Here is a 22473-nt window from a genome sequence, read left to right as displayed (position 1 = left end):
TGTTAATGTGCGGGGATCGCTGGTCGGCACGGTGACGGTGGGCCGAAGGGCCTGTTACCATGCTGTATCTCTGAACTAAACTAAACTGAGGTTCCACCCATGCTGAAAAATTATCCACAATGACAGGGTTGCTCCACTCTAGGTTGAGATCAGTAATGGCGGCCTGTTCTGGCTTGTAGGACTAGTGTAGATGGACGGGGCATGTAGGTCGGTGTGGGCAGCTTCGGCTGAAGGGCCTGTTTCCACGCTGTATGACTCCATGACTTTATTACCCCTTCATTACTGCACATAACTGCTCCATTCCCTGTACAACTATACCTTTCCATTACCACACTGCTGCTCCATTATCAGCACCTGCCCAACCCTGTTAGCGTTCCAGTGTCACCTCTCCGCCATTAGCCCTGCACTGGCAACATGACTCAATGGTCTTCATTTTATTGTCTTCTCTCTGCTCCCCTGCATCCCACCTTCAGGGTCAAAAAACTTCACAAATGTGTGTGTGGGAAACAGTCTTTCCTTTAAAGTGTTCTTACTTCTACCCAAATTCATAATTTGGAAGACAGACATCAAAGCGATGGAGTAACTCAGATGGTCAGGCAACGTCTCTGGACGAGAGGAATAGGTGGCGTTTTTGGGTCGAGACCCTTACTTCAAACTGAGAGTCAAAGGGGTGGGGGGGGGGGGGGGGAGGAAGAGGGAAACTAGAGGCATGAAAAGGTTCGGAACAAATCCGAGCCGACACCGATGACCAAGGATAGGTGGAGCCCACAATGGTCCATTGTTGGCCGTGGAGGAGGTAATCGCGAAGGGAGGTTTGGACTCGAACAGTGTCATTATTTTGCAGCAAAGCTAAACGAGTGAAGTAAAAAAACTCTACAAATTGAAATTGCTGCAGAGGAATTTAGGAACACAATTCTCCAGGGGACTCTGCTTACAGTGGAGATTAGTCCCAGATTCCGACAATCTGTGCTCAGAGTTTTAAATATAGAAGAACATTGGTTCACTGTTGCACACTGCCACAAATGCTACAAATGCAACATTTGCATCATTACCAGCTTACTAAAATGACATGTCTGCCTTAGCTTAAGGCAGCAGAAAGCCACTGATACAGCACTTTTCTCAATTTAGTGCATGCGAGCTCTTGTAGAGAGAAATGCTGCAAAATAGATCAATTTAACTGTTTCAGTTGGACATTGGATGCAAAGGAAAGGCCCACATGTCTACCAAGGATTTCGGGTGGCCATAAGACCATTAGACATCGGAGCAGGATTAGGCCATTCAGCCCAACGAGTTTACTCCGCCGTTCAATCATGGCTGACCTATTTTTCCCTCTCAACCTTTACTAATCACAAACCTTGGGTTTACAAGAACCTTATACCAAGCCAATTTACCGACAGACCAGTACGTCTTTGGAGCAATGGGAGGAAACCGGAGATCACGGAGGAACCCCACGGGGAGAACGTACAAACTCCATTGAGACAGCACCCGTAGTCGGGATCGAACCCGGGTCTCCGGTGCTGCAAGGGCTGGAAGGCGGCAACTCTACCGCTGAGCCACCGTGCTGCCCTAAGGTTTTTATTTTTACTGATTCTTCTCTACTGACTCCTATCAGACGCTGCCGTGCATCAGGGAATAATCTCTGCCCTACGCTGAGCAGAAAGGGGATTGATGATGGACAGTGTGTTGCTCCTGAACAAATCACAGCTCAGCAACAAGCAGGGGTGATACATGGACAAGGCTGAGGCAGGGGAGCATGAGGATCAGGTCTCATCACAGTGGATCACGGCTAATCTCACTGGAATGGAAGTAACACGACTCGCCTGGGATTATTACTTGCTGTTGTGAGCAAGGAAGAATCACCTTTGAAACACTGTCTGTCAACAAGGTTTGATGCGCCCAGTCCCACAACACTTCCCTCAAAAGCCACGACAAAATTCACATGTACGGGCGGTCACGGTGGCGCAGCGGTAGAGTTGCTGCCTTACAGCGAATGCAGCGCCGGAGACCCGGGTTCGACCCCGACTACATGTGCTGTCTGCACGGAGTTTTTACGTTCTCCCCGTGACCTGCGTAGGGAGGGAGGGAGAGGGGGAGAGGGAGAGGGAGGGGGAGGGGGAGGGGGAGAGGGAGAGGGAGAGGGAGAGGGAGAGGGAGAGAGGGAGAGGGAGAGGGAGAGGGAGAGGGAGAGGGAGAGGGAGAGGGAGAGGGAGAGGGAGAGGGAGAGGGAGAGGGAGAGGGAGAGGGAGAGGGAGAGGGAGAGGGAGAGGGAGAGGGAGAGGGAGAGGGAGAGGGAGAGGGAGAGGGAGAGGGAGAGGGAGAGGGAGAGGGAGAGGGAGAGGGAGAGGGAGAGGGAGAGGGAGAGGGAGAGGGAGAGGGAGAGGGAGAGGGAGAGGGAGAGGGAGAGGGAGAGGGAGAGGGAGAGGGAGAGGGAGAGGGAGAGGGAGAGGGAGAGGGAGACAAAGGGCCTAACTAGCCTTGGGAGAGGTAGACAAAGGGCCTAACTAGCCTTGGGATTAATTAATATGATAGTGTACGTTAAGCACAGAGCAGACTTGGACCTTTAAGTTGCATTTCAAGACAAGAGTGAAAGTTGGACCCTGTGGACTGGATGTTGTTAGCAAGCATTGACTGACTGTCCTTATGAAATGTGAATGGTTGGCATGACTCCAGCCATAGTTTGACAGGATTTAGATTTTCATTTATGAAATTATAAAACCAGCTGCTGCTGATCCTGGAGGAGCGGTTTCATTAATTCACGCTGTCGGTGTTGGTGGACCTCGCACGAATTTCCATCTATTAAAGTAAAGTTGAAGCAGCCTTGCCAAGTCTGACTGGATGAAGGGCTGGACTGAAACCTCATCTCCTCTCCTCTTCTCTTCCCTCCCCTCCTCTCGTCTGTTTCCCTCCCTCCCTCCCCATAAAGGGCGGCACGGTGGCGCTGCGGTAGAGCCGCTGCCTTACAGCGCTTGAAGCGCCAGAGACCCGGGTTCGATCCCAACTGCAGGTGCTGTCTGTACGGAGTTTGTACGTTCTCCCCGTGACCTGCGTGGGTTTCCTCCGAGATCTTCGGTTTCCTCCCACACTCCAAAGACGTGCCTCCAAGAGCTTGTAGGTTAATTGGCCTGGTATAAGTGTAATTTGGCCCTAGAGTGTGGAGGATGGTGTGGGCGTGGATCGCTGGTCGGCACGGGACCCGGTGGGCCGAAGGGCCTGTTTCCACGCTGTATCTCTAAACTCAAGTAAACGAGTCAGCTCCCATTCCCCCCCCCCATCTGCGATAGATTTACAAGCACACCAAAGTGCACAAGAATAATGCAGAAGCACACAAACGTTTCGGATTGTTTCTCTGAAGTTTCTCCCGGGTAGCTTGGAGCGGTGTCCGAGGAGATCAATCTAAAATTCCCGCAGAATCCTGAAAAAACAAAACTCCTGGAGGCAAACCAACTGTCTGCGCTGAACTTTCATGACCATGCTTCCCACATGTGCTCTGGTAAATGACGTTTGCTGCCGCAAGCACTGATTCAAACATCCACAGCATTCAATATTATCAACACTTGTGCCGACGAATTAATTAGTGTCTCTGATAAATTCCTGGCACATTTTACAGACACTTCCACTCTTGCATGCTCTATTTTATTTTCTTTTGGCTCGGCCCTTGGTAAATTCAACAGGTTTCTGGCGACCTCCTGCATTCCAGGCATTATTACATTTTCAACCCTGGCTGTTTCATCCGACAGTTTTCCACAGATTGTTCACTTTGCTTGCTGGATTCTGTTTTCTCAGAGCACCGGCTTCGTCCTTCAAGAGCAGATTCCTGGCAGTTCCCGCACATTCCTGACGACTGCACATCGTGTCCCGTGCACAGCTGGGAAGACTAGGCCACATCCTGCAAATTCCTGGATAGTCCATACGATATGCAGTGCACCGCTGGCCAGTCTCTGCTGAACCACTCATCTTCCACATCAGCCCCTTCAGTACACTGCACACTTACTGCCACTACGCAGACTGAGCGATCGTTTCGCTGAACACCTTCCCTCAGTCTGCCTGGGCCCACCTGATCTCCCGGTTGCCGAACAATTGGATTCCCCTTCCCATTCACACACTGAACCTTCTGTCCTGGGCCTCCTCCATTCTCAGAGTGAGGTCAAACTTAAATTGCAGGAACAGCATCTCATGTTTCGCTTGGGCTGCTTTCAACCCTTACTCGCTAGAATTTAGAAGACTGATTGAAACATATAAAATTCTTAAGGGGTTGGAGAGGCTAGATGCGGGAAGATTGTTCCCGATGTTGGGGAAGTCCAGAACCAGGGGTCACAGCTTAAGGATAAGGGGGAAGTCTTTTAGGACCGAGATGAGAAAACATTTCTTCACACAGAGAGTGGTGAGTCTGTGGAATTCTCTGCCACAGAAAGTAGTTGAGGCCAGTTCATTGGCTATATTTAAGAGGGAGTTAGATGTGGCCCTTGTGGCTAAAGGGATCAGGGGGTATGGAGAGAAGGCAGGTACGGGATACTGAGCTGGATGATCAGCCATGATCATATTGAATGGCGGTGCAGGCTCGAAGGGCCGAATGGCCTACTCCTGCACCTATTTTCTATGTTTCTATGTTTCTAACCCAGAGGTATGAACATTGACTTCTCTAACTTCAGGCAACCCTTGCCTCCCCTCTCTCTCCGTCCCTCCCCCACCCCGTCGTCGTTCTAGTTTCACTGTCGTCCTGGTGAGTTTCATTGTCTGCTTCATTGAGTTTCATAAAGCTTCCTTTAGCATCGTTACTTTTCTGCATGTCTTTCATTCATTTGTTCTCCATCTCTCTATTTCACCCGTTCACATCTCTCATTTCCCTTTCTTGCCCTGACTCTCAGTCTGCAGAAGGGTCTCGACCCGAAACGTCACCGAATCCTTTGCTCCAGGGATGCTGTCTACTCCAGCTTTTTGTGTCTATCTTCGGTTTAAACCAGCATCGGCATTTCCATCCTACACCCTGCACAATACTGTTTGCCCCTCTCCTGACCTCTGCACTCCAAACCAAACTGCACGATTACTGATCCAATAGACAATAGGTGCAGGAGGAGGCCATTCGGCCCTTCGAAGCAGCACCGCCATTCAATGTGATCATGGCTGATCATTCTCAATCAGTACCCCGTTCCTGCCTTCTCCTCATACCCCCTGACTCCGCTATCCTTAAGAGTTCTATCTAGCTCGCTCTTGAATGCATTCAGAGAATTGGCCTCCACTGCCCTCTGAGGCAGAGAATTCCACAGATTCACAACTCTCTGACTGAAAAAGTTTTTCCTCATCTCCGTTTTAAATGGCCTACCCCTTATTCTTAAACTGTGGCCCCTTGTTCTGGTCTCCTCCAACATTGGGAACATGTTTACTGCCTCTAACGTGTCCAACCCCTTAATAATCTTATATGTTTCGATAAGATCCCCTCTCATCCTTCTAAATTCCAGTGTATCCGCGACGTTGCATCCCACAGAGTCTCAGCGTCAGGTTTTGCATTTTCAATGCCACATCCCACAGATTTCCGCCTTATTAGATTTCACGTGACAGACCAAAACCAATACCGAATGAACATTTGTGTCAACATATCCAACCAAGTCATGAAAGGACAAACAGTAAAAACTATCCTTTCACTCTAAACCTCACTCGTGAACGTGCAGCACGTAAACGAGGGCTGGATGATATGTGGGAACTAACGCGTGGTCTGGACTTTTTCAACAAAGTATTTGTTTGCTAATGTGGACAGATGCCAACAACCAACTGCAGGTCAGGACAGAAGGGTGCAGAACTCATGCAGGTAAATGGGATTAGAGCAGACGGGAGCACCAGTCACCTTGCATGCGGTGGGCTGAAGGGCCTGCTTCTGGGCCGTGCACCTCGGTGACTTCATGATTCTACGACATACGCTCAACTCTTAAACCTTGACTTCCCTCGATGTGCACTGCAGACGCTGGCAGTGGGCATTCACGGGGGTCAGGCTACAACAGCCCATGCACGCTAGCCCGACCGACACTCAAACCAAGCCACTGGGAGATCGAGTCTGGCCGTCCATGGCAGGTCTGGCGAGATTATGGAAGACAATGCTGGAAAACAGATGCAGGAGGGTTTACGGTGAGCGGAGATTTAATAGGAACCTGAGGGGTAATTTTTTTTTACACAAAGGGTGGTAGGTGTATGGAACGAACTGCCGGAGGAGGTAGTTGAGGCAGATCCTATCGCAACGTTTCAGAAACATTTAGACAGGTACATGGATAAGAGAGTTTCAGAAGGATGTGGGGCAAATGCAGGCAGGCGGGTGATGTTGGTCGGTGTGGGCCTGTTTCCACGGCTCGACGGCAGTAAGACTTGGGCCAAAACCTCCAGTATCCGGCAGGAGTAACCCAGTCGATAATTAGATTTGGGAAAGGCAGACTGATTATTCTGTCCTCTCATCTCGCGGGGGGTTGAGTTTGCCTGCAGCACCTCTGCAGCCAGGCCTAGGAGGAAGAGCTAACTTAGCACTAATCACGAAACCAGCCCGAGAGCTTGCAATGCGTTGAGTCTGGCCTCCCATGGAACAGTTCCGACTAATTGAGCCATTGGGGGAGTGGGGAGTGGGGGATCAAATATACATTGTTAGTCACCTGTTACCCTGTGACAATTCTGCGACACAAAATAGCACGATACATATTCCTGCTCTGAAAGGGGGGAATGATTCCGCAGCAATGTAAAGCTTAAAATTAATGCCTTCAGAGCTCCAGGCAATTAGCTTTAACTTCAGATCAAAATGTTACCAGCGAGACCCTGGCCTGGTCCTCAAGGGACTCATTAATTCCCAGGTTCCATGAACCTAGGAAGCCATCTAATTCATGTCGCTCTGGCGTCTGATGATGTCGGGTCACCTCAAAACTGAATTCACAATTTAGGGCACGCCTTTATGTTCAAATACTTCTCAGGCACCTCAAACTCAGCTTTGAACTGTCATCCCGCAGATTAATCTGGTTCTTACTCAACGTGATTAATTGAAACATTCGGGGGACATCTGTGGGTTCCCTTTGCCGAGTACCTAATTCAAAGAACGTCGCGTGTAATTAGATGCAAACAAGTCTTCTTGGGCACTGGAGGACTCCAGGAGCTTGTCTCCAAACCGGCCGAACCGGTAGAATTAAGTACAAGTCAGACGCAGTTCCACAAGTGTAGGCTATTCAGTACAGCGATTCATTATTAAAGTAAAGACAGATGCCCGATAATATTGCAATGTGGTCCTATCCAAAATGGAGATGAACCGTATTCAGACCGAGAAGATAGGCTGAGAAAAACCGTGCAAACAAAACCCCACCGTGTGACAGTGAGCAGAATTAATTCACTTAATTAGATATTCTCATTAAGTAAACTCATGCTGGCCATTGCTGCTTTTCCCCACGGCCACTAATGAAGCAGACAAGGTGGGGGTAATCTCAATGTAACTAGGCCTACAGCCATCCACAGCAGAAATGACATCAAATCAGCAGCTCGTCCCCAAACTCATTTAGATCACTGTACAAGATGCAATTATCACTATTAAATGAACAGAATCTTACAATCCCTGAACATTTCCAATTCAAATTGATTGCAAGCAAAGTGATAAGTATAACCAATTTTCAACTTGCTTGGTTTCAAGTATTAATTGTGATTACTTTTTCAAGAATCCATCCCAGGCCACAATATCACACAACCCATTGATTTATTTATTTTCAAAACGTGATCTTTCTTTCGTTTCTGTGATATTTCGTTCAGACTGGCCCAGGTACGAGAAGATGAAGCCGGCAGAACATCATCACAAGCAAATCACGCGTTTTGCAGGATGTGTTTCAGAAGTGTGGCTGCATCCATATCAAAGATCAGCAGTCAATGACAACTGCACTTCATTGAACCTGCCAGACAACAACCAATCAATTCTGAAAGCCATGTTCTCTCTCTCTCTCTCTCTCTCTCTCTCTCTCTCTCTCTCTCTCTCTCTCTCTCTCTCTCTCTCTCTCTCTCTCTCTCTCTCTCTCTCTCTCTCTCTCTCTCTCTCTCTCTCTCTCTCTCTCTCTCTCTCTCTCTCTCTCTCTCTCTCTCTCTCTCTCTCTCTCTCTCTCTCTCTCTCTCTCTCTCTCTCTCTCTCTCTCAAGAAACCAAGATTGTGTAGAGTTGATCAGTGACTACGTTCTTTCATGCCAATTTTCTTCTCAACACACACAGAAAAAGATTCACACCTCGGTTTCAATACATAACCATGGTTCATGTGAATGGGGTTCTCAAACTGTTAAAACATTGCCAGCATAACAGTTAACACCAGAACCAAAGCAATCTTACCTTCTCATCCGGGTCGCTGTCACTGTCACACTGAAACAAGGAAAGAGAAAAAAAAAACGTGTTAGGAAAAAACAGGCGGGCGAAATGTTTGATCCTTTTTAAAGAAAGAGTTAATCAGCATTGCCCAGCTTTCTTTCCTCCAGCACTGGAACTTGAAAGAAGCAACAAGCAAAACTCGGGTTAGTTGCAAAGATACTGGCATTAATGAAAGCTAATCAGAACAGTGATTAAAAATAACTCGCTCCCAAAGTGCCAGTGAAGCGCGTCCTAAAGCTGCCACAAGCTAATGACTTTCAGCAACATTATTGAGCAAGATGGACCAAAACTTCGTCAGCCATTTCCCTTGTCCTCAGTTGGGTGATTTTAGGTGTGAAATTAATGAGCACTGAGCATTTTCCTTTCATAAAACACATATTAAACCAGAAGATGTACATTCAAGCACACATCATATAATTGATTACAGCAAAATAATAAAGAACTCAGCAGAGATATTTCCAGTGCAATCATAAGCACAGATCAAAAGTAATATGTGAGAGCCATGAGCTGTATATTTATTTTAAATAACCCAAGATTAGATTAACTTGATTTAAAACAAATCAATTGGCGGTGCACATTATATATTGGTGAGAATTGCTCCATTCTTTGTGATTGAACTGAGAAACCCCTTTGACATCTGAGTCACTCAAGCAGCACTCTCTTTAATAGCCCAAATAAACATCAGAAGAAGTCCCAATCCCAAATAGACTAATGGAGGTAAACACAGAATGCTGGAGTAACTCAGCGGGTCAGGCAGCACTCTGGAGAAAAGGAATAGGTGACATTTTGGGTCGAGACCCTTCTGCAGACTGAGAGTCAGGGGAAAAGGAAATGAGAGACTGATGAAGGGTCTCGACCCGAAACATCACCTACTCCTTTTCTCCAGAGATGCTGCCTGACCTGCTGAGTTACTCCAATACTTTGTATCTTTCTTTGGTGTAAACCAGCATCTGCAGTTCTTTCTTGCACAGACAAATGGAGAGATGATTAGCACTTCTTATTTTGTTCCCAGAGATGAAAGCAAGATTGACATCCACCCTAAAATAAGTCATTTGCGTTTGTTTGGTGAAAGGGGTAGAATTTTGACCGACTCTGCACTACAGAAGAGAACAGACACAATCTTGGCCGTAGGGACCTAAATTAACTAGTTATAATCATCATTAATTAACACCACACCAAACAACAACATCGCCTTCCTTTTCCCTCATGTTTTTCAAGCAGCAAAATGCTCCAATGTATTTATTCGGAACACTGGTAAGCATAAATCTTAATGGTGAGCCCCAACAGGAGACATTAGAGCTTTGGTCCAAATTGTCAGACTTTCTGGGGCTTCATAAAAGAAGGAGGAAAGGTTTAGGTGAAAATAAATAGGTGGCGTTTTGGGTCGGAACCCTTCTTCAGTCTGAAAGATGGTTGCAATCTGAAGAAGGGTTCCGACCCGAAACCTCACCGATTCCTTTTCCCCGCAGATGCAACCTGAGTTACTCCAGCATTTGGTGTCTGTCTTCGGTTTATAGACAATAGACAATAGGTGCAGGAGTAGGCCATTCAGCCCTTCGAGCCAGCACCGCCATTCAATGCGATCATGGCTGATCACTCTCAATCAGTACCTCGTTCCCGCCTTCTCCCCTTACCCCCTCACTCCGCTATCCTTAAGAGCTCTATCCAGCTCTCTCTTGAAAGCATCCAACGAACTGGCCTCCACTGCCTTCTGAGGCAGAGAATTCCACACCTTCACCACTCTCTGACTGAAAAAGTTCTTCCTCATCTCCGTTCTAAATGGCCTACCCCTTATACTTAAACTGTGGCCCCTTGTTCTGGACTCCCCCAACATTGGGAACATGTTTCCTGCCTCTAATGTGTCCAATCCCCTAATTACCTTATATGTTTCAATAAGATCCCCCCTCATCCTTCTAAATTCCAGTGCATACAAGCCTAATTGCTCCAGCCTTTCAACATACGACAGTCCCGCCATTCCGGGAATTAACCTAGTGAACCTACGCTGCACGCCCTCAATAGCAGCGTTTGAACCAGCATCCGCAGTTCCTTCCTACACGAGTCGAGGTCAAGTGTGGCATCCTGATTCATAATTTACAGATTCACAAACGATGCACTCAAAGAGTTGTTGGCATTGTCCAGACTTTTGACAATGGGATTCTCAATTTACCCGAGAATAGTGTGGAACATTCTGAAGATATCAAATGGTCTTGCAAAGTGCAAAAATGAAGGCACCCTATTTCAGCGTAAAGGAAATATCGTAATATCTCTGAAAAATTAGGGAGAACGTCAACTCGTGGGTCAACTCGTGGGTCTTCCATGGTTGGAAGGGAAAGTCACTGAATAGGAAGGCCAGTTTACTGCAAATATGATCACTGCTTGGAAAGATTTTCTTGATGCATTCGCTTATTTCTTCTGACAGAAATGTAATAGTTCGTAAAAGTTAGTTGTCCGTGCACAGAGAGAATTTAGACTCTGCACCTCTGCCGTGCCTCGGAATGACAATCTGCGGCCATAAATTAACGTTTCCAAGTCATTATTTGAGATGTAAATCAATGAAGCGGACTGAGAATCCATCCTCGGAAGCCGGGACGTCTGCATTTACAGAAGAATAGTGGCATATTTACGAGGCAAGTCCAATTGACTTTTTAATTAAGTTGTTTATTGAGTTAATGAAGATATACACAGCGCAAGATACATTATAGATCATTGCTCATAACGCAGGGTGCATATACAAGGAGATGACATGGAAATGTAATCAAGAATCATATTATTCCCGCTGGATTGACACAATATATGATGACATATGATGTTCCAAGTGTCAATAGCCATGAGGTTCACACCGTTCATTATCCTCCATCCGCTCAGAAAGAAAATGCAAGGACTGCTTAATAGACCATACAATGGTCCTCCCCCTACTAATGAAGAAACTGAAAGAGCAAATCTGATTTTATAGGCAAGGGAACCCATAAATCATCACCTGTCCGAACATCCCTTGCATCACTAAACAATCATTCTGCCACGATGATTTTTTTTTTTACAGCCAAGTATTTGCAGGATAAAACTGCAGGGACAAATCTTAAGAGTCGTACAGCACAGAAACAGGCCCTTCGGCCCAACATGTCCAATGCTGACCAAGATGCCATATCTGAGCTAGTCCCATTTGCTCCCGTTTGGCCCAAATCCCTCTCAACCTTTTCTATCCATGCTCATGTAATAAGATTTTAGGACTTAAAATTATTACTTTAAAATATTACTTTATTACTTTTTTAGTTTAGTTTAGAGTAGCCCTTCGGCCTGCTGAGCCCACTCCGACCAGCGATCCCCGCACACTTACAATATCTGACACACACTACTTATTTCCTCAAAATCCTATAGCATAAGCATGGACTGTGTCATTGTTTGATATTTAACGGTGGTCAATAGTATCAAAGCCAAACTGAAATTGGCAGAAGAACCTGAATTAGTGAGGGATGGAACTGCAGATGCTGGTTTAAACCGAAGATAGACACAACAAGCGCTGGAGTAACTCAGCGGGACGGGTGGCATCCCTGGAGAGAAGGAATGGGTGACGTCTTCGACCTAAAACATCACCCATTCCTTCTCTCCAGAGATGCTGCCTGTCCCGCTGAGTTACTCCAGCTTGCTGTGTCTATCTTCTCAATTAGTGAGGTGTTGCTAAACCTTTGAAGGTTTTTCATTGATCTACAAGGGCAATTCTGAAGCGACACAAGGAACTGCAGGTAGTATAAGAAAATAACTGCAGATGCTGGTACAAATCGATTTATTCACAAAATGCTGGACCCGAAACGTCACCCAATTCCTTCTCTCCCGAGATGCTGCCTGACCTGCTGAGTTACTCCAGCATTTTGTGAATAAATCAAGGAACTGCAGGTGCTGGTGTCTTGATCAAAACACATAGTGCTGGAGTAACTAAGCAGGTCAGGCAGTGGATGGAATGGACAGGTGGCATTTCAGGTTGTGACATTTCTCCTAGTGGAGTGGGGGGAGAAAGCTAGAAAAGAAAAGCAGGGCGGGACAAAGTGATAACTCCTATAGGTAACGGGGTAAGGCAGATGGGTAAAGTAAGTGAAAAAGACTGGCGATGAAAAGGAGAAAAAAGGATATTAGCAAAGGAGAGGAGCTGGCCAAGCTGTTTAAACATGGAGGACGGTTGTTTCAACATCTAGCACCGAACACAGCAGGAATATTTTTCGAACTAGTTATCAAAAATGGGGAACTTGGATGGCCCTTTGCTAATGTTGTTTTTGTTTACGACATGTTATCTGTGAGCATTGTGTTCACAGGCCTGTAATACTGTGTGCAAGCAAGAATTTCATTATTCCATTCTCAGTACATGTGACAATAAAACACCCTTGACTCTTGAATAAACTACCCAAGAAGTTAGTCTGACTGGAATGTGTATTCACTCAACGCAGGCAATGAGGCTAGCCAAGGGTTTGTTAAAAGTATAATTCGAACATTTATTCTGATTTTAAAAGTCTAATAAGGTGTCACAACATATAGTTTTCAATTCTACATTTGAAGGATAATCTTTAAACTTCAATGTATGATGTGTGGCTCATTCATACATTATTGGACAAAAAAGATAAAACGTATAGAACAATTCAACCTTTAATGTTTGCCATTTACAGTTCTGTTTCTCAGAAGCAGGTGCAAATTGTTCTTTTGCATATTTTGTTTTGATTATTTTTTGATAAAGTAGGTAAACAGGCCTTTCAGGCCACCCAGTTCACAAGCCGACCAGCGACCCCCCTTACACGAGCACTATTCCACACACACTAGGGACAATTTACAATTTTTTGCACCAAAGCCAATTGACCCACAAACAATAGACAATAGACAATAGGTGCAGGAGTAGGCCATTCAGCCCTTCGAGCCAGCACCGCCATTCAATGCGATCATGGCTGATCACTCTCAGTCAGTACCCCGTTCCTGCCTTCTCCCCATACCCCCTCACTCCGCTATCCTTAAGAGCTCTATCCAGCTCTCTCTTGAAAGCATCCAACGAACTGGCCTCCACTGCCTTCTGAGGCAGAGAATTCCACACCTTCACCACTCTCTGACTGAAAATGTTCTTCCTCATCTCCGTTCTAAATGGCCTACCCCTTATTCTTAAACTGTGGCCCCTTGTTCTGGACTCCCCCAACATTGGGAACATGTTTCCTGCCTCTAATGTGTCCAATCCCCTAATTATCTTATATGTTTCAATAAGATCCCCCCTCATCCTTCTAAATTCCAGTGTATACAAGCCCAATCGCTCCAGCCTTTCAACATACGACAGTCCCGCCATTCCGGGAATTAACCTAGTGAACCTACGCTGCACGCCCTCCATAGCAAGAATATCCTTCCTCAAATTTGGAGACCAAAACTGCACACAGTACTCCAGGTGCGGTCTCACCAGGGCTCGGTACAACTGTAGAAGGACCTCTTTGCTCCTATACTCAACTCCTCTTGTTATGAAGGCCAACATTCCATTGGCTTTCTTCACTGCCTGCTGTACCTGCATGCTTCCTTTCATTGACTGATGCACTAGGACACCCAGATCTCGTTGAACTCCCCCTCCTCCTAACTTGACACCATTCAGATAATAATCTGCCTTTCTATTCTTACCTGCACGTCTTTGGAGTGTGGAAGGAAACCGAAGCACCCGAAGAAAACCCACGCGGTCACGGGGAGAACGTACAAACTCTGTACAGAGCGCCCCCACAGTCAGGGTCGAACCCTGACGGATCTCTGGCGCTGTGAGGCAGCAACTCTACCGCTGCGCTACAGAGCTTCAGCCCGTCATGTTATTAGTCTTGGATTAGAATTTTTGATTGCTTCAATTCCTGCAAGAAACAGCTTCAATTCCCAGAACAAAGCAACCTGGCCAGTCAGGGAGTACCTGTTCCTGGGCCATGGTGTGAGCAGGCTGGAACTCCGGCCTTTCTGTCCTGGGTCTCCTCCACTGTCAGAGTGAGTGAGGCCCAACGCAAGTTGGAGGAACACCTCATATTTCGCTTGGGCAGCTTACAAACCTGCGGTGTCAATGTGTGGAGTAAAGAACAGCAGATGCTGGTCCAAATCGAAGATAGACACAAAATGTTGGAGTAACTCAGCGGGACAGGCAGCATCTCTGGAGAGAAGGGATGGGTGAAGTTTCGAGATCGAGACCCCTCTTCAGACTGAATAAGTCTCGGTCTGAAGAAGGGTCTCGACCCGAAATGTCGCCCATTCCTTCCCTTCAGAGATGCTGCCTGTCCCGCTGAGTTACTCCAGCATTTTGTGCCTACCTGCTGTATGAATATTGATTTTTCTAACTTCAAGTAACCCTTACTTTCCATCCCTCCCCCATCCTAGTTCTCCGACTAGTTTCACTGTCCTCCTGATGAGATTTTACTGATTGTATGCCCCATTATCACCTTTCTCTCAGCTAACAATGAACCATTCTACATCTCCCTTGAGCATCGGCCCCTTTGATCTGTTGTTGTCACACCTTTCCCTTCCATATCTCTATGTCTCCCACTCCCCTGACTCTTAGTGTGAAGAAGGGTCCACAAAGGCCTATTAATGAGAAGAAAGCAATATGTTTTCAGCTAGGATTTGATCTGGAGAATGGTCTCGACCCGAAACGTCACCCGTTGCTTCTCTCCAGAGATGCCGCCTGACCCGCCCGAGTTACCCCAGCATTTCTGCGTCTATCTTCGGTGCAAGCTGCGAGCTGGCCGCCACCATCATCGCATGAAGGGCAGCCGACAAAACCCTCTGAGTGGGAAGGAACTGCAGGTGCTGGTTTAAACCGAAGATGGACACAACATGCTGGAGTAACTCAGCGGGACAGGCGGCATCACTGGAGAGAAGGAATGGGTGACGTTTCGGGTCGAGACCCTTCAGAAGGGCCTCGGTCCGAAACGTCACCCATTCCTTCTCTCCAGTGATGCCGCCTGTCCCACTGAGCCACTCCAGCATGTTGTGCCTATTGACTCGGTGGGCTCCGAAGCACCGGCTCAATCGCTGGCACAGGAGCGCTTCACTCACCAGGAGCGTGCCATCGAATTTACAATGCCGTCCCCCTCAAGAGTTCAACGTGCCAGCGCTTCACAGAGATGAATGATCACCAGCAGCTCATACATTATGTAAAGACAATAAAACAAATCGTGCCAAACGCTTCAAAAGGTTGCCTGTCTGGGGCCTGAGTGCAAAATTATAGGCAGGAGCAGTACACATAATGTCTTTTTCACTTGTACAGTCTCCATGCATTAGTTTAGTTTGGAGATACTGCCCGAATCAGGCCATTCGGCCCTCTCACCAGCAATTCCCGCACACTAACACTATCCTGCACACAGTGGGGACAATTTACAACTGGCCGACAAACCTGTATGTCTTTGGGAGTGTGGGAGGAAACCGGAGCTCCTGGAGAAAACCCACGCAGGTCGCGGGGAGAGCGTTCGAACCCCACACAGACAAGCACCCGTGGTCAAGGTCGAACCCCGGTCGCTGCAAGGCAACAACTCTGCCGCTGTGCCACCGTGCCGTCCACAATCCTTGGTATTCTCCCCCCTCTCTCTCCTTACGTTCGTGTTGAGATTAATATGTTCCCTGCGCTTTTTTGTCAGTGGATTTTTTTCACATTGGAAATATTAATTGCCCTACATAAAACATTTTCACATTCAGAATGGCCATTATGAACGAGCCTCGTGGAGCAAGGTACCGCTTCAGATGCAGCGTCATCTAATGATTATCCCATCAATAATCTATAAACATGCAATGGCTGCATGCTGCTCCTCAGTAAGCACAATTAAATGCCCACTCGCCACAAAGTGCAATCGCTTTCTCAGGAATCTATGAACATACTCAATGACTGAAATTGCCATTGTTCAAAAGTAAGAACAAATGGAAGAGTCAAGCTTGAATCCGAGGCAACTACAGAAATGTGAGGACTCAAGAAATTTTACCACCTCAACTGCTGACTGCGAATTAAAATGGAAAGGAACGATTAGAAATCTGCGAGCACAACTCTCCAAAGATGGTACGGGTTCGACAAGTTATAGGAGTAGAATTAGGCCATTTGGCCCATCACGTCTACTCCGCCATTCAATCATGGCTGATCTCTGCCACCTAATTCAATTTTCCTGCCTTCTCCCCACAACCCTTGACACCCATTCAAATCAAGAACTTGTCTATCTCTGCCTTAAAAATATTCACGGAGTTCCACAGATTAACTACCCTCTGACTGAAGAAGTTCCTCCTCACCTCCTTTCTAAAAGAGCGCCCTTCAATTCTGAGGCTGTGACCTCTGGTCTTAGACTCTCCCACCAGTGGAAACGTCCTTTCCACATCCACTCTATCTATGCCTTTCATTATTCTGTATGTTTAATTGGCTTGGTAAATTGTCCCTGGTGTGTGTCGGATAGTGTTAGTTTGTGGGGTCGCTGGTCGGCATGGAATTGGTGGGCCAAAGGGCCTGTCTCCATGCTGTATCTCTAAACTAAACATCTATCTCCTTCAGCCTCTCTCCCACCACTGAACACTCCTTTCCCTCTTGCACCTCCCCTCCCTCGAACCCCATTACCCTTCTTCCAATCCCCCAACATGTGGTCCTATGTCTGTATGGCTCCAAGGACTTCAAAGGGAGGTTGGGGAGCAGGAAGTGCAGGGAAATTATATCAGTTCGTAAGTGACAGGAGCATAATTAGGCCATTTGGTCCATCGAGTCTACTCCACCATTCAATCACAGCTGATCTATCTTTCACTCTCAACCCCCATTGTCCCCATAACCTCTGACACCAGCACTAATCAAGAATCTGTCAATCTCCTTCATAAAAATAGCCATTCACTTAGCCTCCACACCCAACTGTGGCAATGAATTCCACAGATTCACCACCCTCTGACAAAATAAATTCCTCCTCATCTCCTTTTTAAAGGTACATCCTTTCATTCCGAGGCTCTGGTCTCTGGTCCTAGACTCGCCCACTAGTCCTAGACGCTCCCACTAGTGGAATCCAGGCCTCTCATGGTTTCAAGGGCAGCATTGTCGTTATGACTTCACTCTAAATTTTTCCGTTTGTGGATTTCGCTAATCTTTCCATTTCTCCTCCTGTTTCCGCTCCAAATCTTCCCTCCTGAGGATGAAGTTAAGAAGGCAGAGGGGAGCAGGGCAGGTGTTCAAGAAGGCATCTTAATCGAGCATGCGTTTCCAATTGCGTTCTATGTGGCCTGGCTTTCAGGAAGTGCACAAGAAGTCACAAGTTGCAAATTGTAAACATAGCTGAATTAATTTGTGCTGAACGTAATTTTGGTGAAAACCTGTAGAACGATATGTTTCTTTTATTCAATTTGCTTTGTCAGTCGTCAATGCATGCATGCCCACAATAAACTGCAACACATCTGGCCAAATGTTGGTTTTTTTTTTCTCCATCGAATAGTGTCTTATTCATGCAATTTCACGGAAAGTGCTTTTTTATTCCACAAAGCAAACTGTATATTTTAGACAGATAAATCTCCTCAATGACGCTGCGATCCATTAAAAATTGGCTGTTCCCTTCCCTTTGTGCCAAATTGCTTTGATTGCCTCCATGCGAACACACAGAAATGACTTCCCTCTGGCTAGTGAGGCAGATGGGGTATGTTAATGGAAGGCGGCAGACAGCTTGATGCAAAAGTGCCATCCCTCATTACTTTAAGATAAAAGGAGATCATTGAAGACGGGAAGCAGAATTGACTTTTTGCAGTCCTGACTTGATGATGATTTAATCAACTGCACTCTTTCAGTTCTTGTACACACAGCTGTCATTCCTTAGGTGTCCTTAAATGAGGCGCCGCGCAAAGCGAGGGGAAAAGACAGCGATTGCAGTCACGCTTTCACCAACGAGCGGAAGAAAGGAAACCACATCGAACGCTCGCCCTGAGCTTTGAAGGATTGCAACTGAAGGCCAGACCCAGGCACTCTGAATCCATTTCAACTCAGTCAATTGGGCTCATTTGGAGAAGGCAAGTTCAATAAAGCTGCTCTGTCTGAAGACAGGTTTGTTCAGGGAGGAAGGAAGGGAGGGAGGGAGGGAGGGAGGGGGAAAGAAAAAGATCACACTGCAGTGAAGGAGAGAGAAGGAATTGACATTTGGATGAAGTCAACGCCATTTTTTCAAGAGTCTGGGCCTTGTTTCCCCGAGCATGGAAGAACTAGACACAGCTAGCTGTGAACCGGACACCATATTCGGATGGCAGGAACGCCGCCGTTAACATTCTTAATGACTCACAAATTGTGGCGAGACTTCTGTCGAAAGCCAAATGTGTTTTCAGCGACAGACGAAGAATTCCCATCAGTTCTTTTTTTGTTTGTTTCTGGAGTGGATTGAACTGTTTGAAGTCAACCAACTGAGCATTAGCTAAACAAAGACACACAAGTTGAGCAGGAATGAAATTGCATGCAAAGTCTGCATTAATTTTATATCAATGCAGCTCCTAACAATACCAGTTAATAGTGGACTGCCAATGAAATGAGACTTTAAATACATCTTGCATTGTAGCAAATTAGCAAAGCCAGTACTTCACAATGGAGAGATCAGTTTTAACATCGGAATTTCACACCAATGCCCACCGCTATTAAAATTAAATCAACAACAACAATTAAATATGGAAATGAGAACATTGTTATTCTGCATTGTTATGAAAAATTCTCTGGAGTTTCACCAATGAACTGCATTTCAAACACATGGCGAGGCTTTATGTTACAGTACTTATGTGAACCTGCCGAATAACTTACTGCACTTCAGTGAACTTGCCAAATTAAGCTTCCGTTCTCACACGCGTTAATTTTTAATGGCAGTGCTGCTGTATTTCAACAAATCTCATCTCTTGTCCTCAAAATCTGTGTTTCTACACACGTGAAGTCTCACATATTTAGTGGTCTTTGAAAAACAGAAAGGTAAGGGTGGCACGGTGGTACAGCAGTAGAGTTGCTGCCTTGCAGCGCCCAAAAAACACAGGTTCGATGCTGACTACAGGTGCTGTATGTACGGAGTTTGTACGTTCTCCCCGTGACCTGCATGGGTTTTCTTTGGGTGCTCCAGTTTCCTCCCACACTCCAAAGGCCTACAGGTTTGCAGGCTAATTGGCTTGGTAAAATTATCCCCAGTGTGTGTAGGATAGTGTTAGAGTGCAGTGATCGCTGGTCGGCGCGGACTCGGTGGGCCGAAGGGCCTGTTTCCGCGCTGTGTCTCTAAACTACACTAAACTAAATTTCCATAAATATCTCCTTGTCTCTTAATCTAACTAAAACTAATCGTCTGAAACTAATTTGGCACTAAATCACATCTCCTTAATTGATATGTCCAAGTTCAGGTTATGCACTGCTCATGCAGACAGACGTCAGTATGATGGGCTATGGAAATATACAGTTGCTTGTGGTTGTGTTCTGATAAGGTTTTCCAATTGCAGAAAGCTCTAAACCAAAACCTACAGAAATCTGTGGGGAAAACTGAATGAATGCCAAGTGGTGTTCATTTACCGAAGCTCCCAAAATCGATTATGGAGAATAAATTTGTAGGAAGGAACTGCAGATGCTGGTTTAAACTGAAGATGGACACAAAATGCTGGAGTAACTCAGCGGGACAGGCAGCATCTCTGGAGAGAAGGAATGAGTGACGTTTCGGGTTTAGAAGGGTCTCAACCCGAAACGTCACCCATTCCTTCCCTCCAGAGGTGCTGCTGAGTTATTCCAGCATTTTGTGTCCATTGGAACATGTAACCTAGTATTGAGATTTTGAGCATTAGAATTGGACGAATAATGACAACTTTAGGGGTGGTGCGGTGGTGCAGCAGGTAGTGCTGCTGCCACACTGGGAACAACTGTTGTTGGGTAAGTTCACACCCGGCATGCCGGAGTCATTTGAAGTTCGGAATTGGCTCGATCCAGTAAGGAGGAGGGACAATGATGGCAAAGAAAGGGAACATGGGACGACCAAAACGGTTGTCAATTTTGTCAAGAGGTGAAAGGAAGTGCACGCAAGGTTTAAGAGGACGAACAGGACCTTCCGCACGGTCACGGGGAGAACATACAAACTCCGTACGGACAGCAGCCTTAGTCAGGATCGAACCCGGGGCATCTGGTGCTGGGAGGCAGCAATAAAATTCAATTCAATTTCTATTCGACTCTACCGCCGCGCCACCGTGCCGGCCTCAAGGCGGAGGCACTAATGTAAATACGTTTTTTTTTACGGCATTCAGCGAGAAGATTCAAGATTCAAGATATCTTTATTTGTCATCCAAAAAACAATTTTTTTTGGACGAAATTTAGTCACCCACAGTCCAACAATAAAAGCAATAAAATAAGCAAATTACACAACCCCAAACCAACACACAAAAAAAAGAAACATCCATCACAGTGAGTCTCCTCCAGTCCCCTCCTCACTGTGATGGAAGGCCAGAATGTCTTTCTGGCGGTGTAACGTAATTTTCCATGCAGGCTAACCAGGACATGCAGGACAAACCCTGCATCTGAAATTCCGATTTACCGCACCAGACTTTTGAAAAGATAAATGAGGAAGGTGGCGTCACTGCAGATCTGAGCAGTCAGTGGTGCAGCTTTCCTCCCTGTGGGGGTGGGGGGCAGCGTGAGGGATGGCTGCCATTGCCGCAGTCGGACTGACAGCGCCAGTTTGACGTGTTGCTGTCAAGGGCCTGATAAAAAACCCCAGCGTCCTGATGGTTTTCTGATGCGAGCAGTGGCATTGGCAAAATGGCCCTGGACTCCCCCAGCCTGTGCTTCCATCTGCCGCTGGGCCAGAGAGCAGCCGGCAGCCTGTATGTCACAGCATGCGTCCAAATTAGCTGGGGAGGAGGTGCTCAGTTGTGCTAATTACGTTTTAATCATTAGAAATGTGTTGGCAAACCAACCCTTGATTGCCATCTCCGAGTCTGCCTGCGCCAGCTGAGAGGGGGGGACCAGGCTGCATTAGCCACGGCCTGCTGGGCCTCTCCTCTTCCCCGCCACGGCAAGATGGATGTGGTGATTGCAGCTCCCAGCCGGCCTACCACTGAGACGGCTCTGGCACGTTATTAAAAAGCCACAAGCCTCTTTTCAAATTGTCGCCGCGTGAGCCCAGCTCATTCTCGCGACTCTATATTTAGAGCACCTCAGCAGTTTAACCCATCTGCAGCTTGTCAAGAACCATTCTGCTAACTTCACGCTGTTCAGGGGCAATGGTCGCATTCTGCTGCTGTATCGCGCTCGCCACCTGCTTCAGAATTCATCGCGTCGTTCGCAAAGATAAACGGGTAGTTTGCAAGATCTTTACACCGCCATTTTGGGCCATTAGCGCCGAGGCTTCTGAACCCGTTGTTTTCTATTCGCTTGATCACTGATTGTGGACGATCAGCCATGATCACAATGAATGGTGGTGCTGGCTCGAAGGGCCTCACTTGCACCGATCTTTCTATGTTTCTATGTTAGAGTCACCATGCCCTTCGGCCCAACCTTCCCACGTGTCCCAGCTGCACGCGTCCGACCTGCCTGCGTTCGTTCGGTCCACGTCCACAGGTATGTAGGAAAATAACTGCAGATGTTGGTGCAAATCGAAGGTGGAGTAACTCAGCAGGTCCGGCAGCTTCTCTGGAGAGAGGGAATGGGTGACGTTTCGGGTCGAGACCCTTCTTCAGACTGATGTCAGGGGAGCGGGACAAAGAAAGGATATAGGTGGAGACAGGAAGATAGAGGGAGAACTGGGAAGGGGGAGAGGAAGAGAGGGACAGAGGGACTATCTAAAGTTGGAGAAATCAATGTTCATACCGCTGGGCTGCAAGCTGCCCAAGCGAAATATGAGGTGCTGTTCCTCCAATTTCCGGTGGGCCTCACTATGGCACTGGAGGAGACCCATGACAGAAAGGTCAGACTGGGAGTGGGAGGGGGAGTTGGTATGCAAGTAAATTGGCTCAGTAAATGTAAAAATTGTCCCTCGTGCGTGTAGGGTAGTGTTAATATGCGGGGATCGCTGGTCGCCGCGGGCCCAACGAGCCGAAGGGCCTGTTTCCGCGCTGCGTCTTTAAACTTAACTAAACTAAACTGAACTAAACCAAGTAGGAACAAAACTGCAGATGCTGGTCTAAATCGAAGGTAGA

At 46.8% G+C, this 22473-nt stretch overlaps 1 protein-coding gene across 8 annotated transcripts in view; it reads right to left on the bottom strand.

The window, feature by feature from the left end:
* Window positions 1-22473, bottom strand: part of auts2a (activator of transcription and developmental regulator AUTS2 a) — a 1063027-nt gene that overhangs the window by 322378 nt on the left and 718176 nt on the right. For all 8 annotated transcript variants that reach the window (XM_078422734.1, XM_078422736.1, XM_078422739.1 and 5 more), the window contains one exon: window positions 8323-8352. In XM_078422734.1, the coding sequence (XP_078278860.1) occupies window positions 8323-8352 (30 nt within the window). The remainder of the gene's footprint in view (window positions 1-8322; window positions 8353-22473) is intronic.

The sequence above is a fragment of the Rhinoraja longicauda genome, chromosome 26 (genome assembly GCF_053455715.1).
Source record: "Rhinoraja longicauda isolate Sanriku21f chromosome 26, sRhiLon1.1, whole genome shotgun sequence".
NCBI classification, from domain to species: domain Eukaryota; kingdom Metazoa; phylum Chordata; class Chondrichthyes; order Rajiformes; family Arhynchobatidae; genus Rhinoraja; species Rhinoraja longicauda.
The sequence above is the reverse complement of the archived record's forward strand: the minus strand, read 5'-3'. Positions and strand labels throughout refer to the sequence as shown.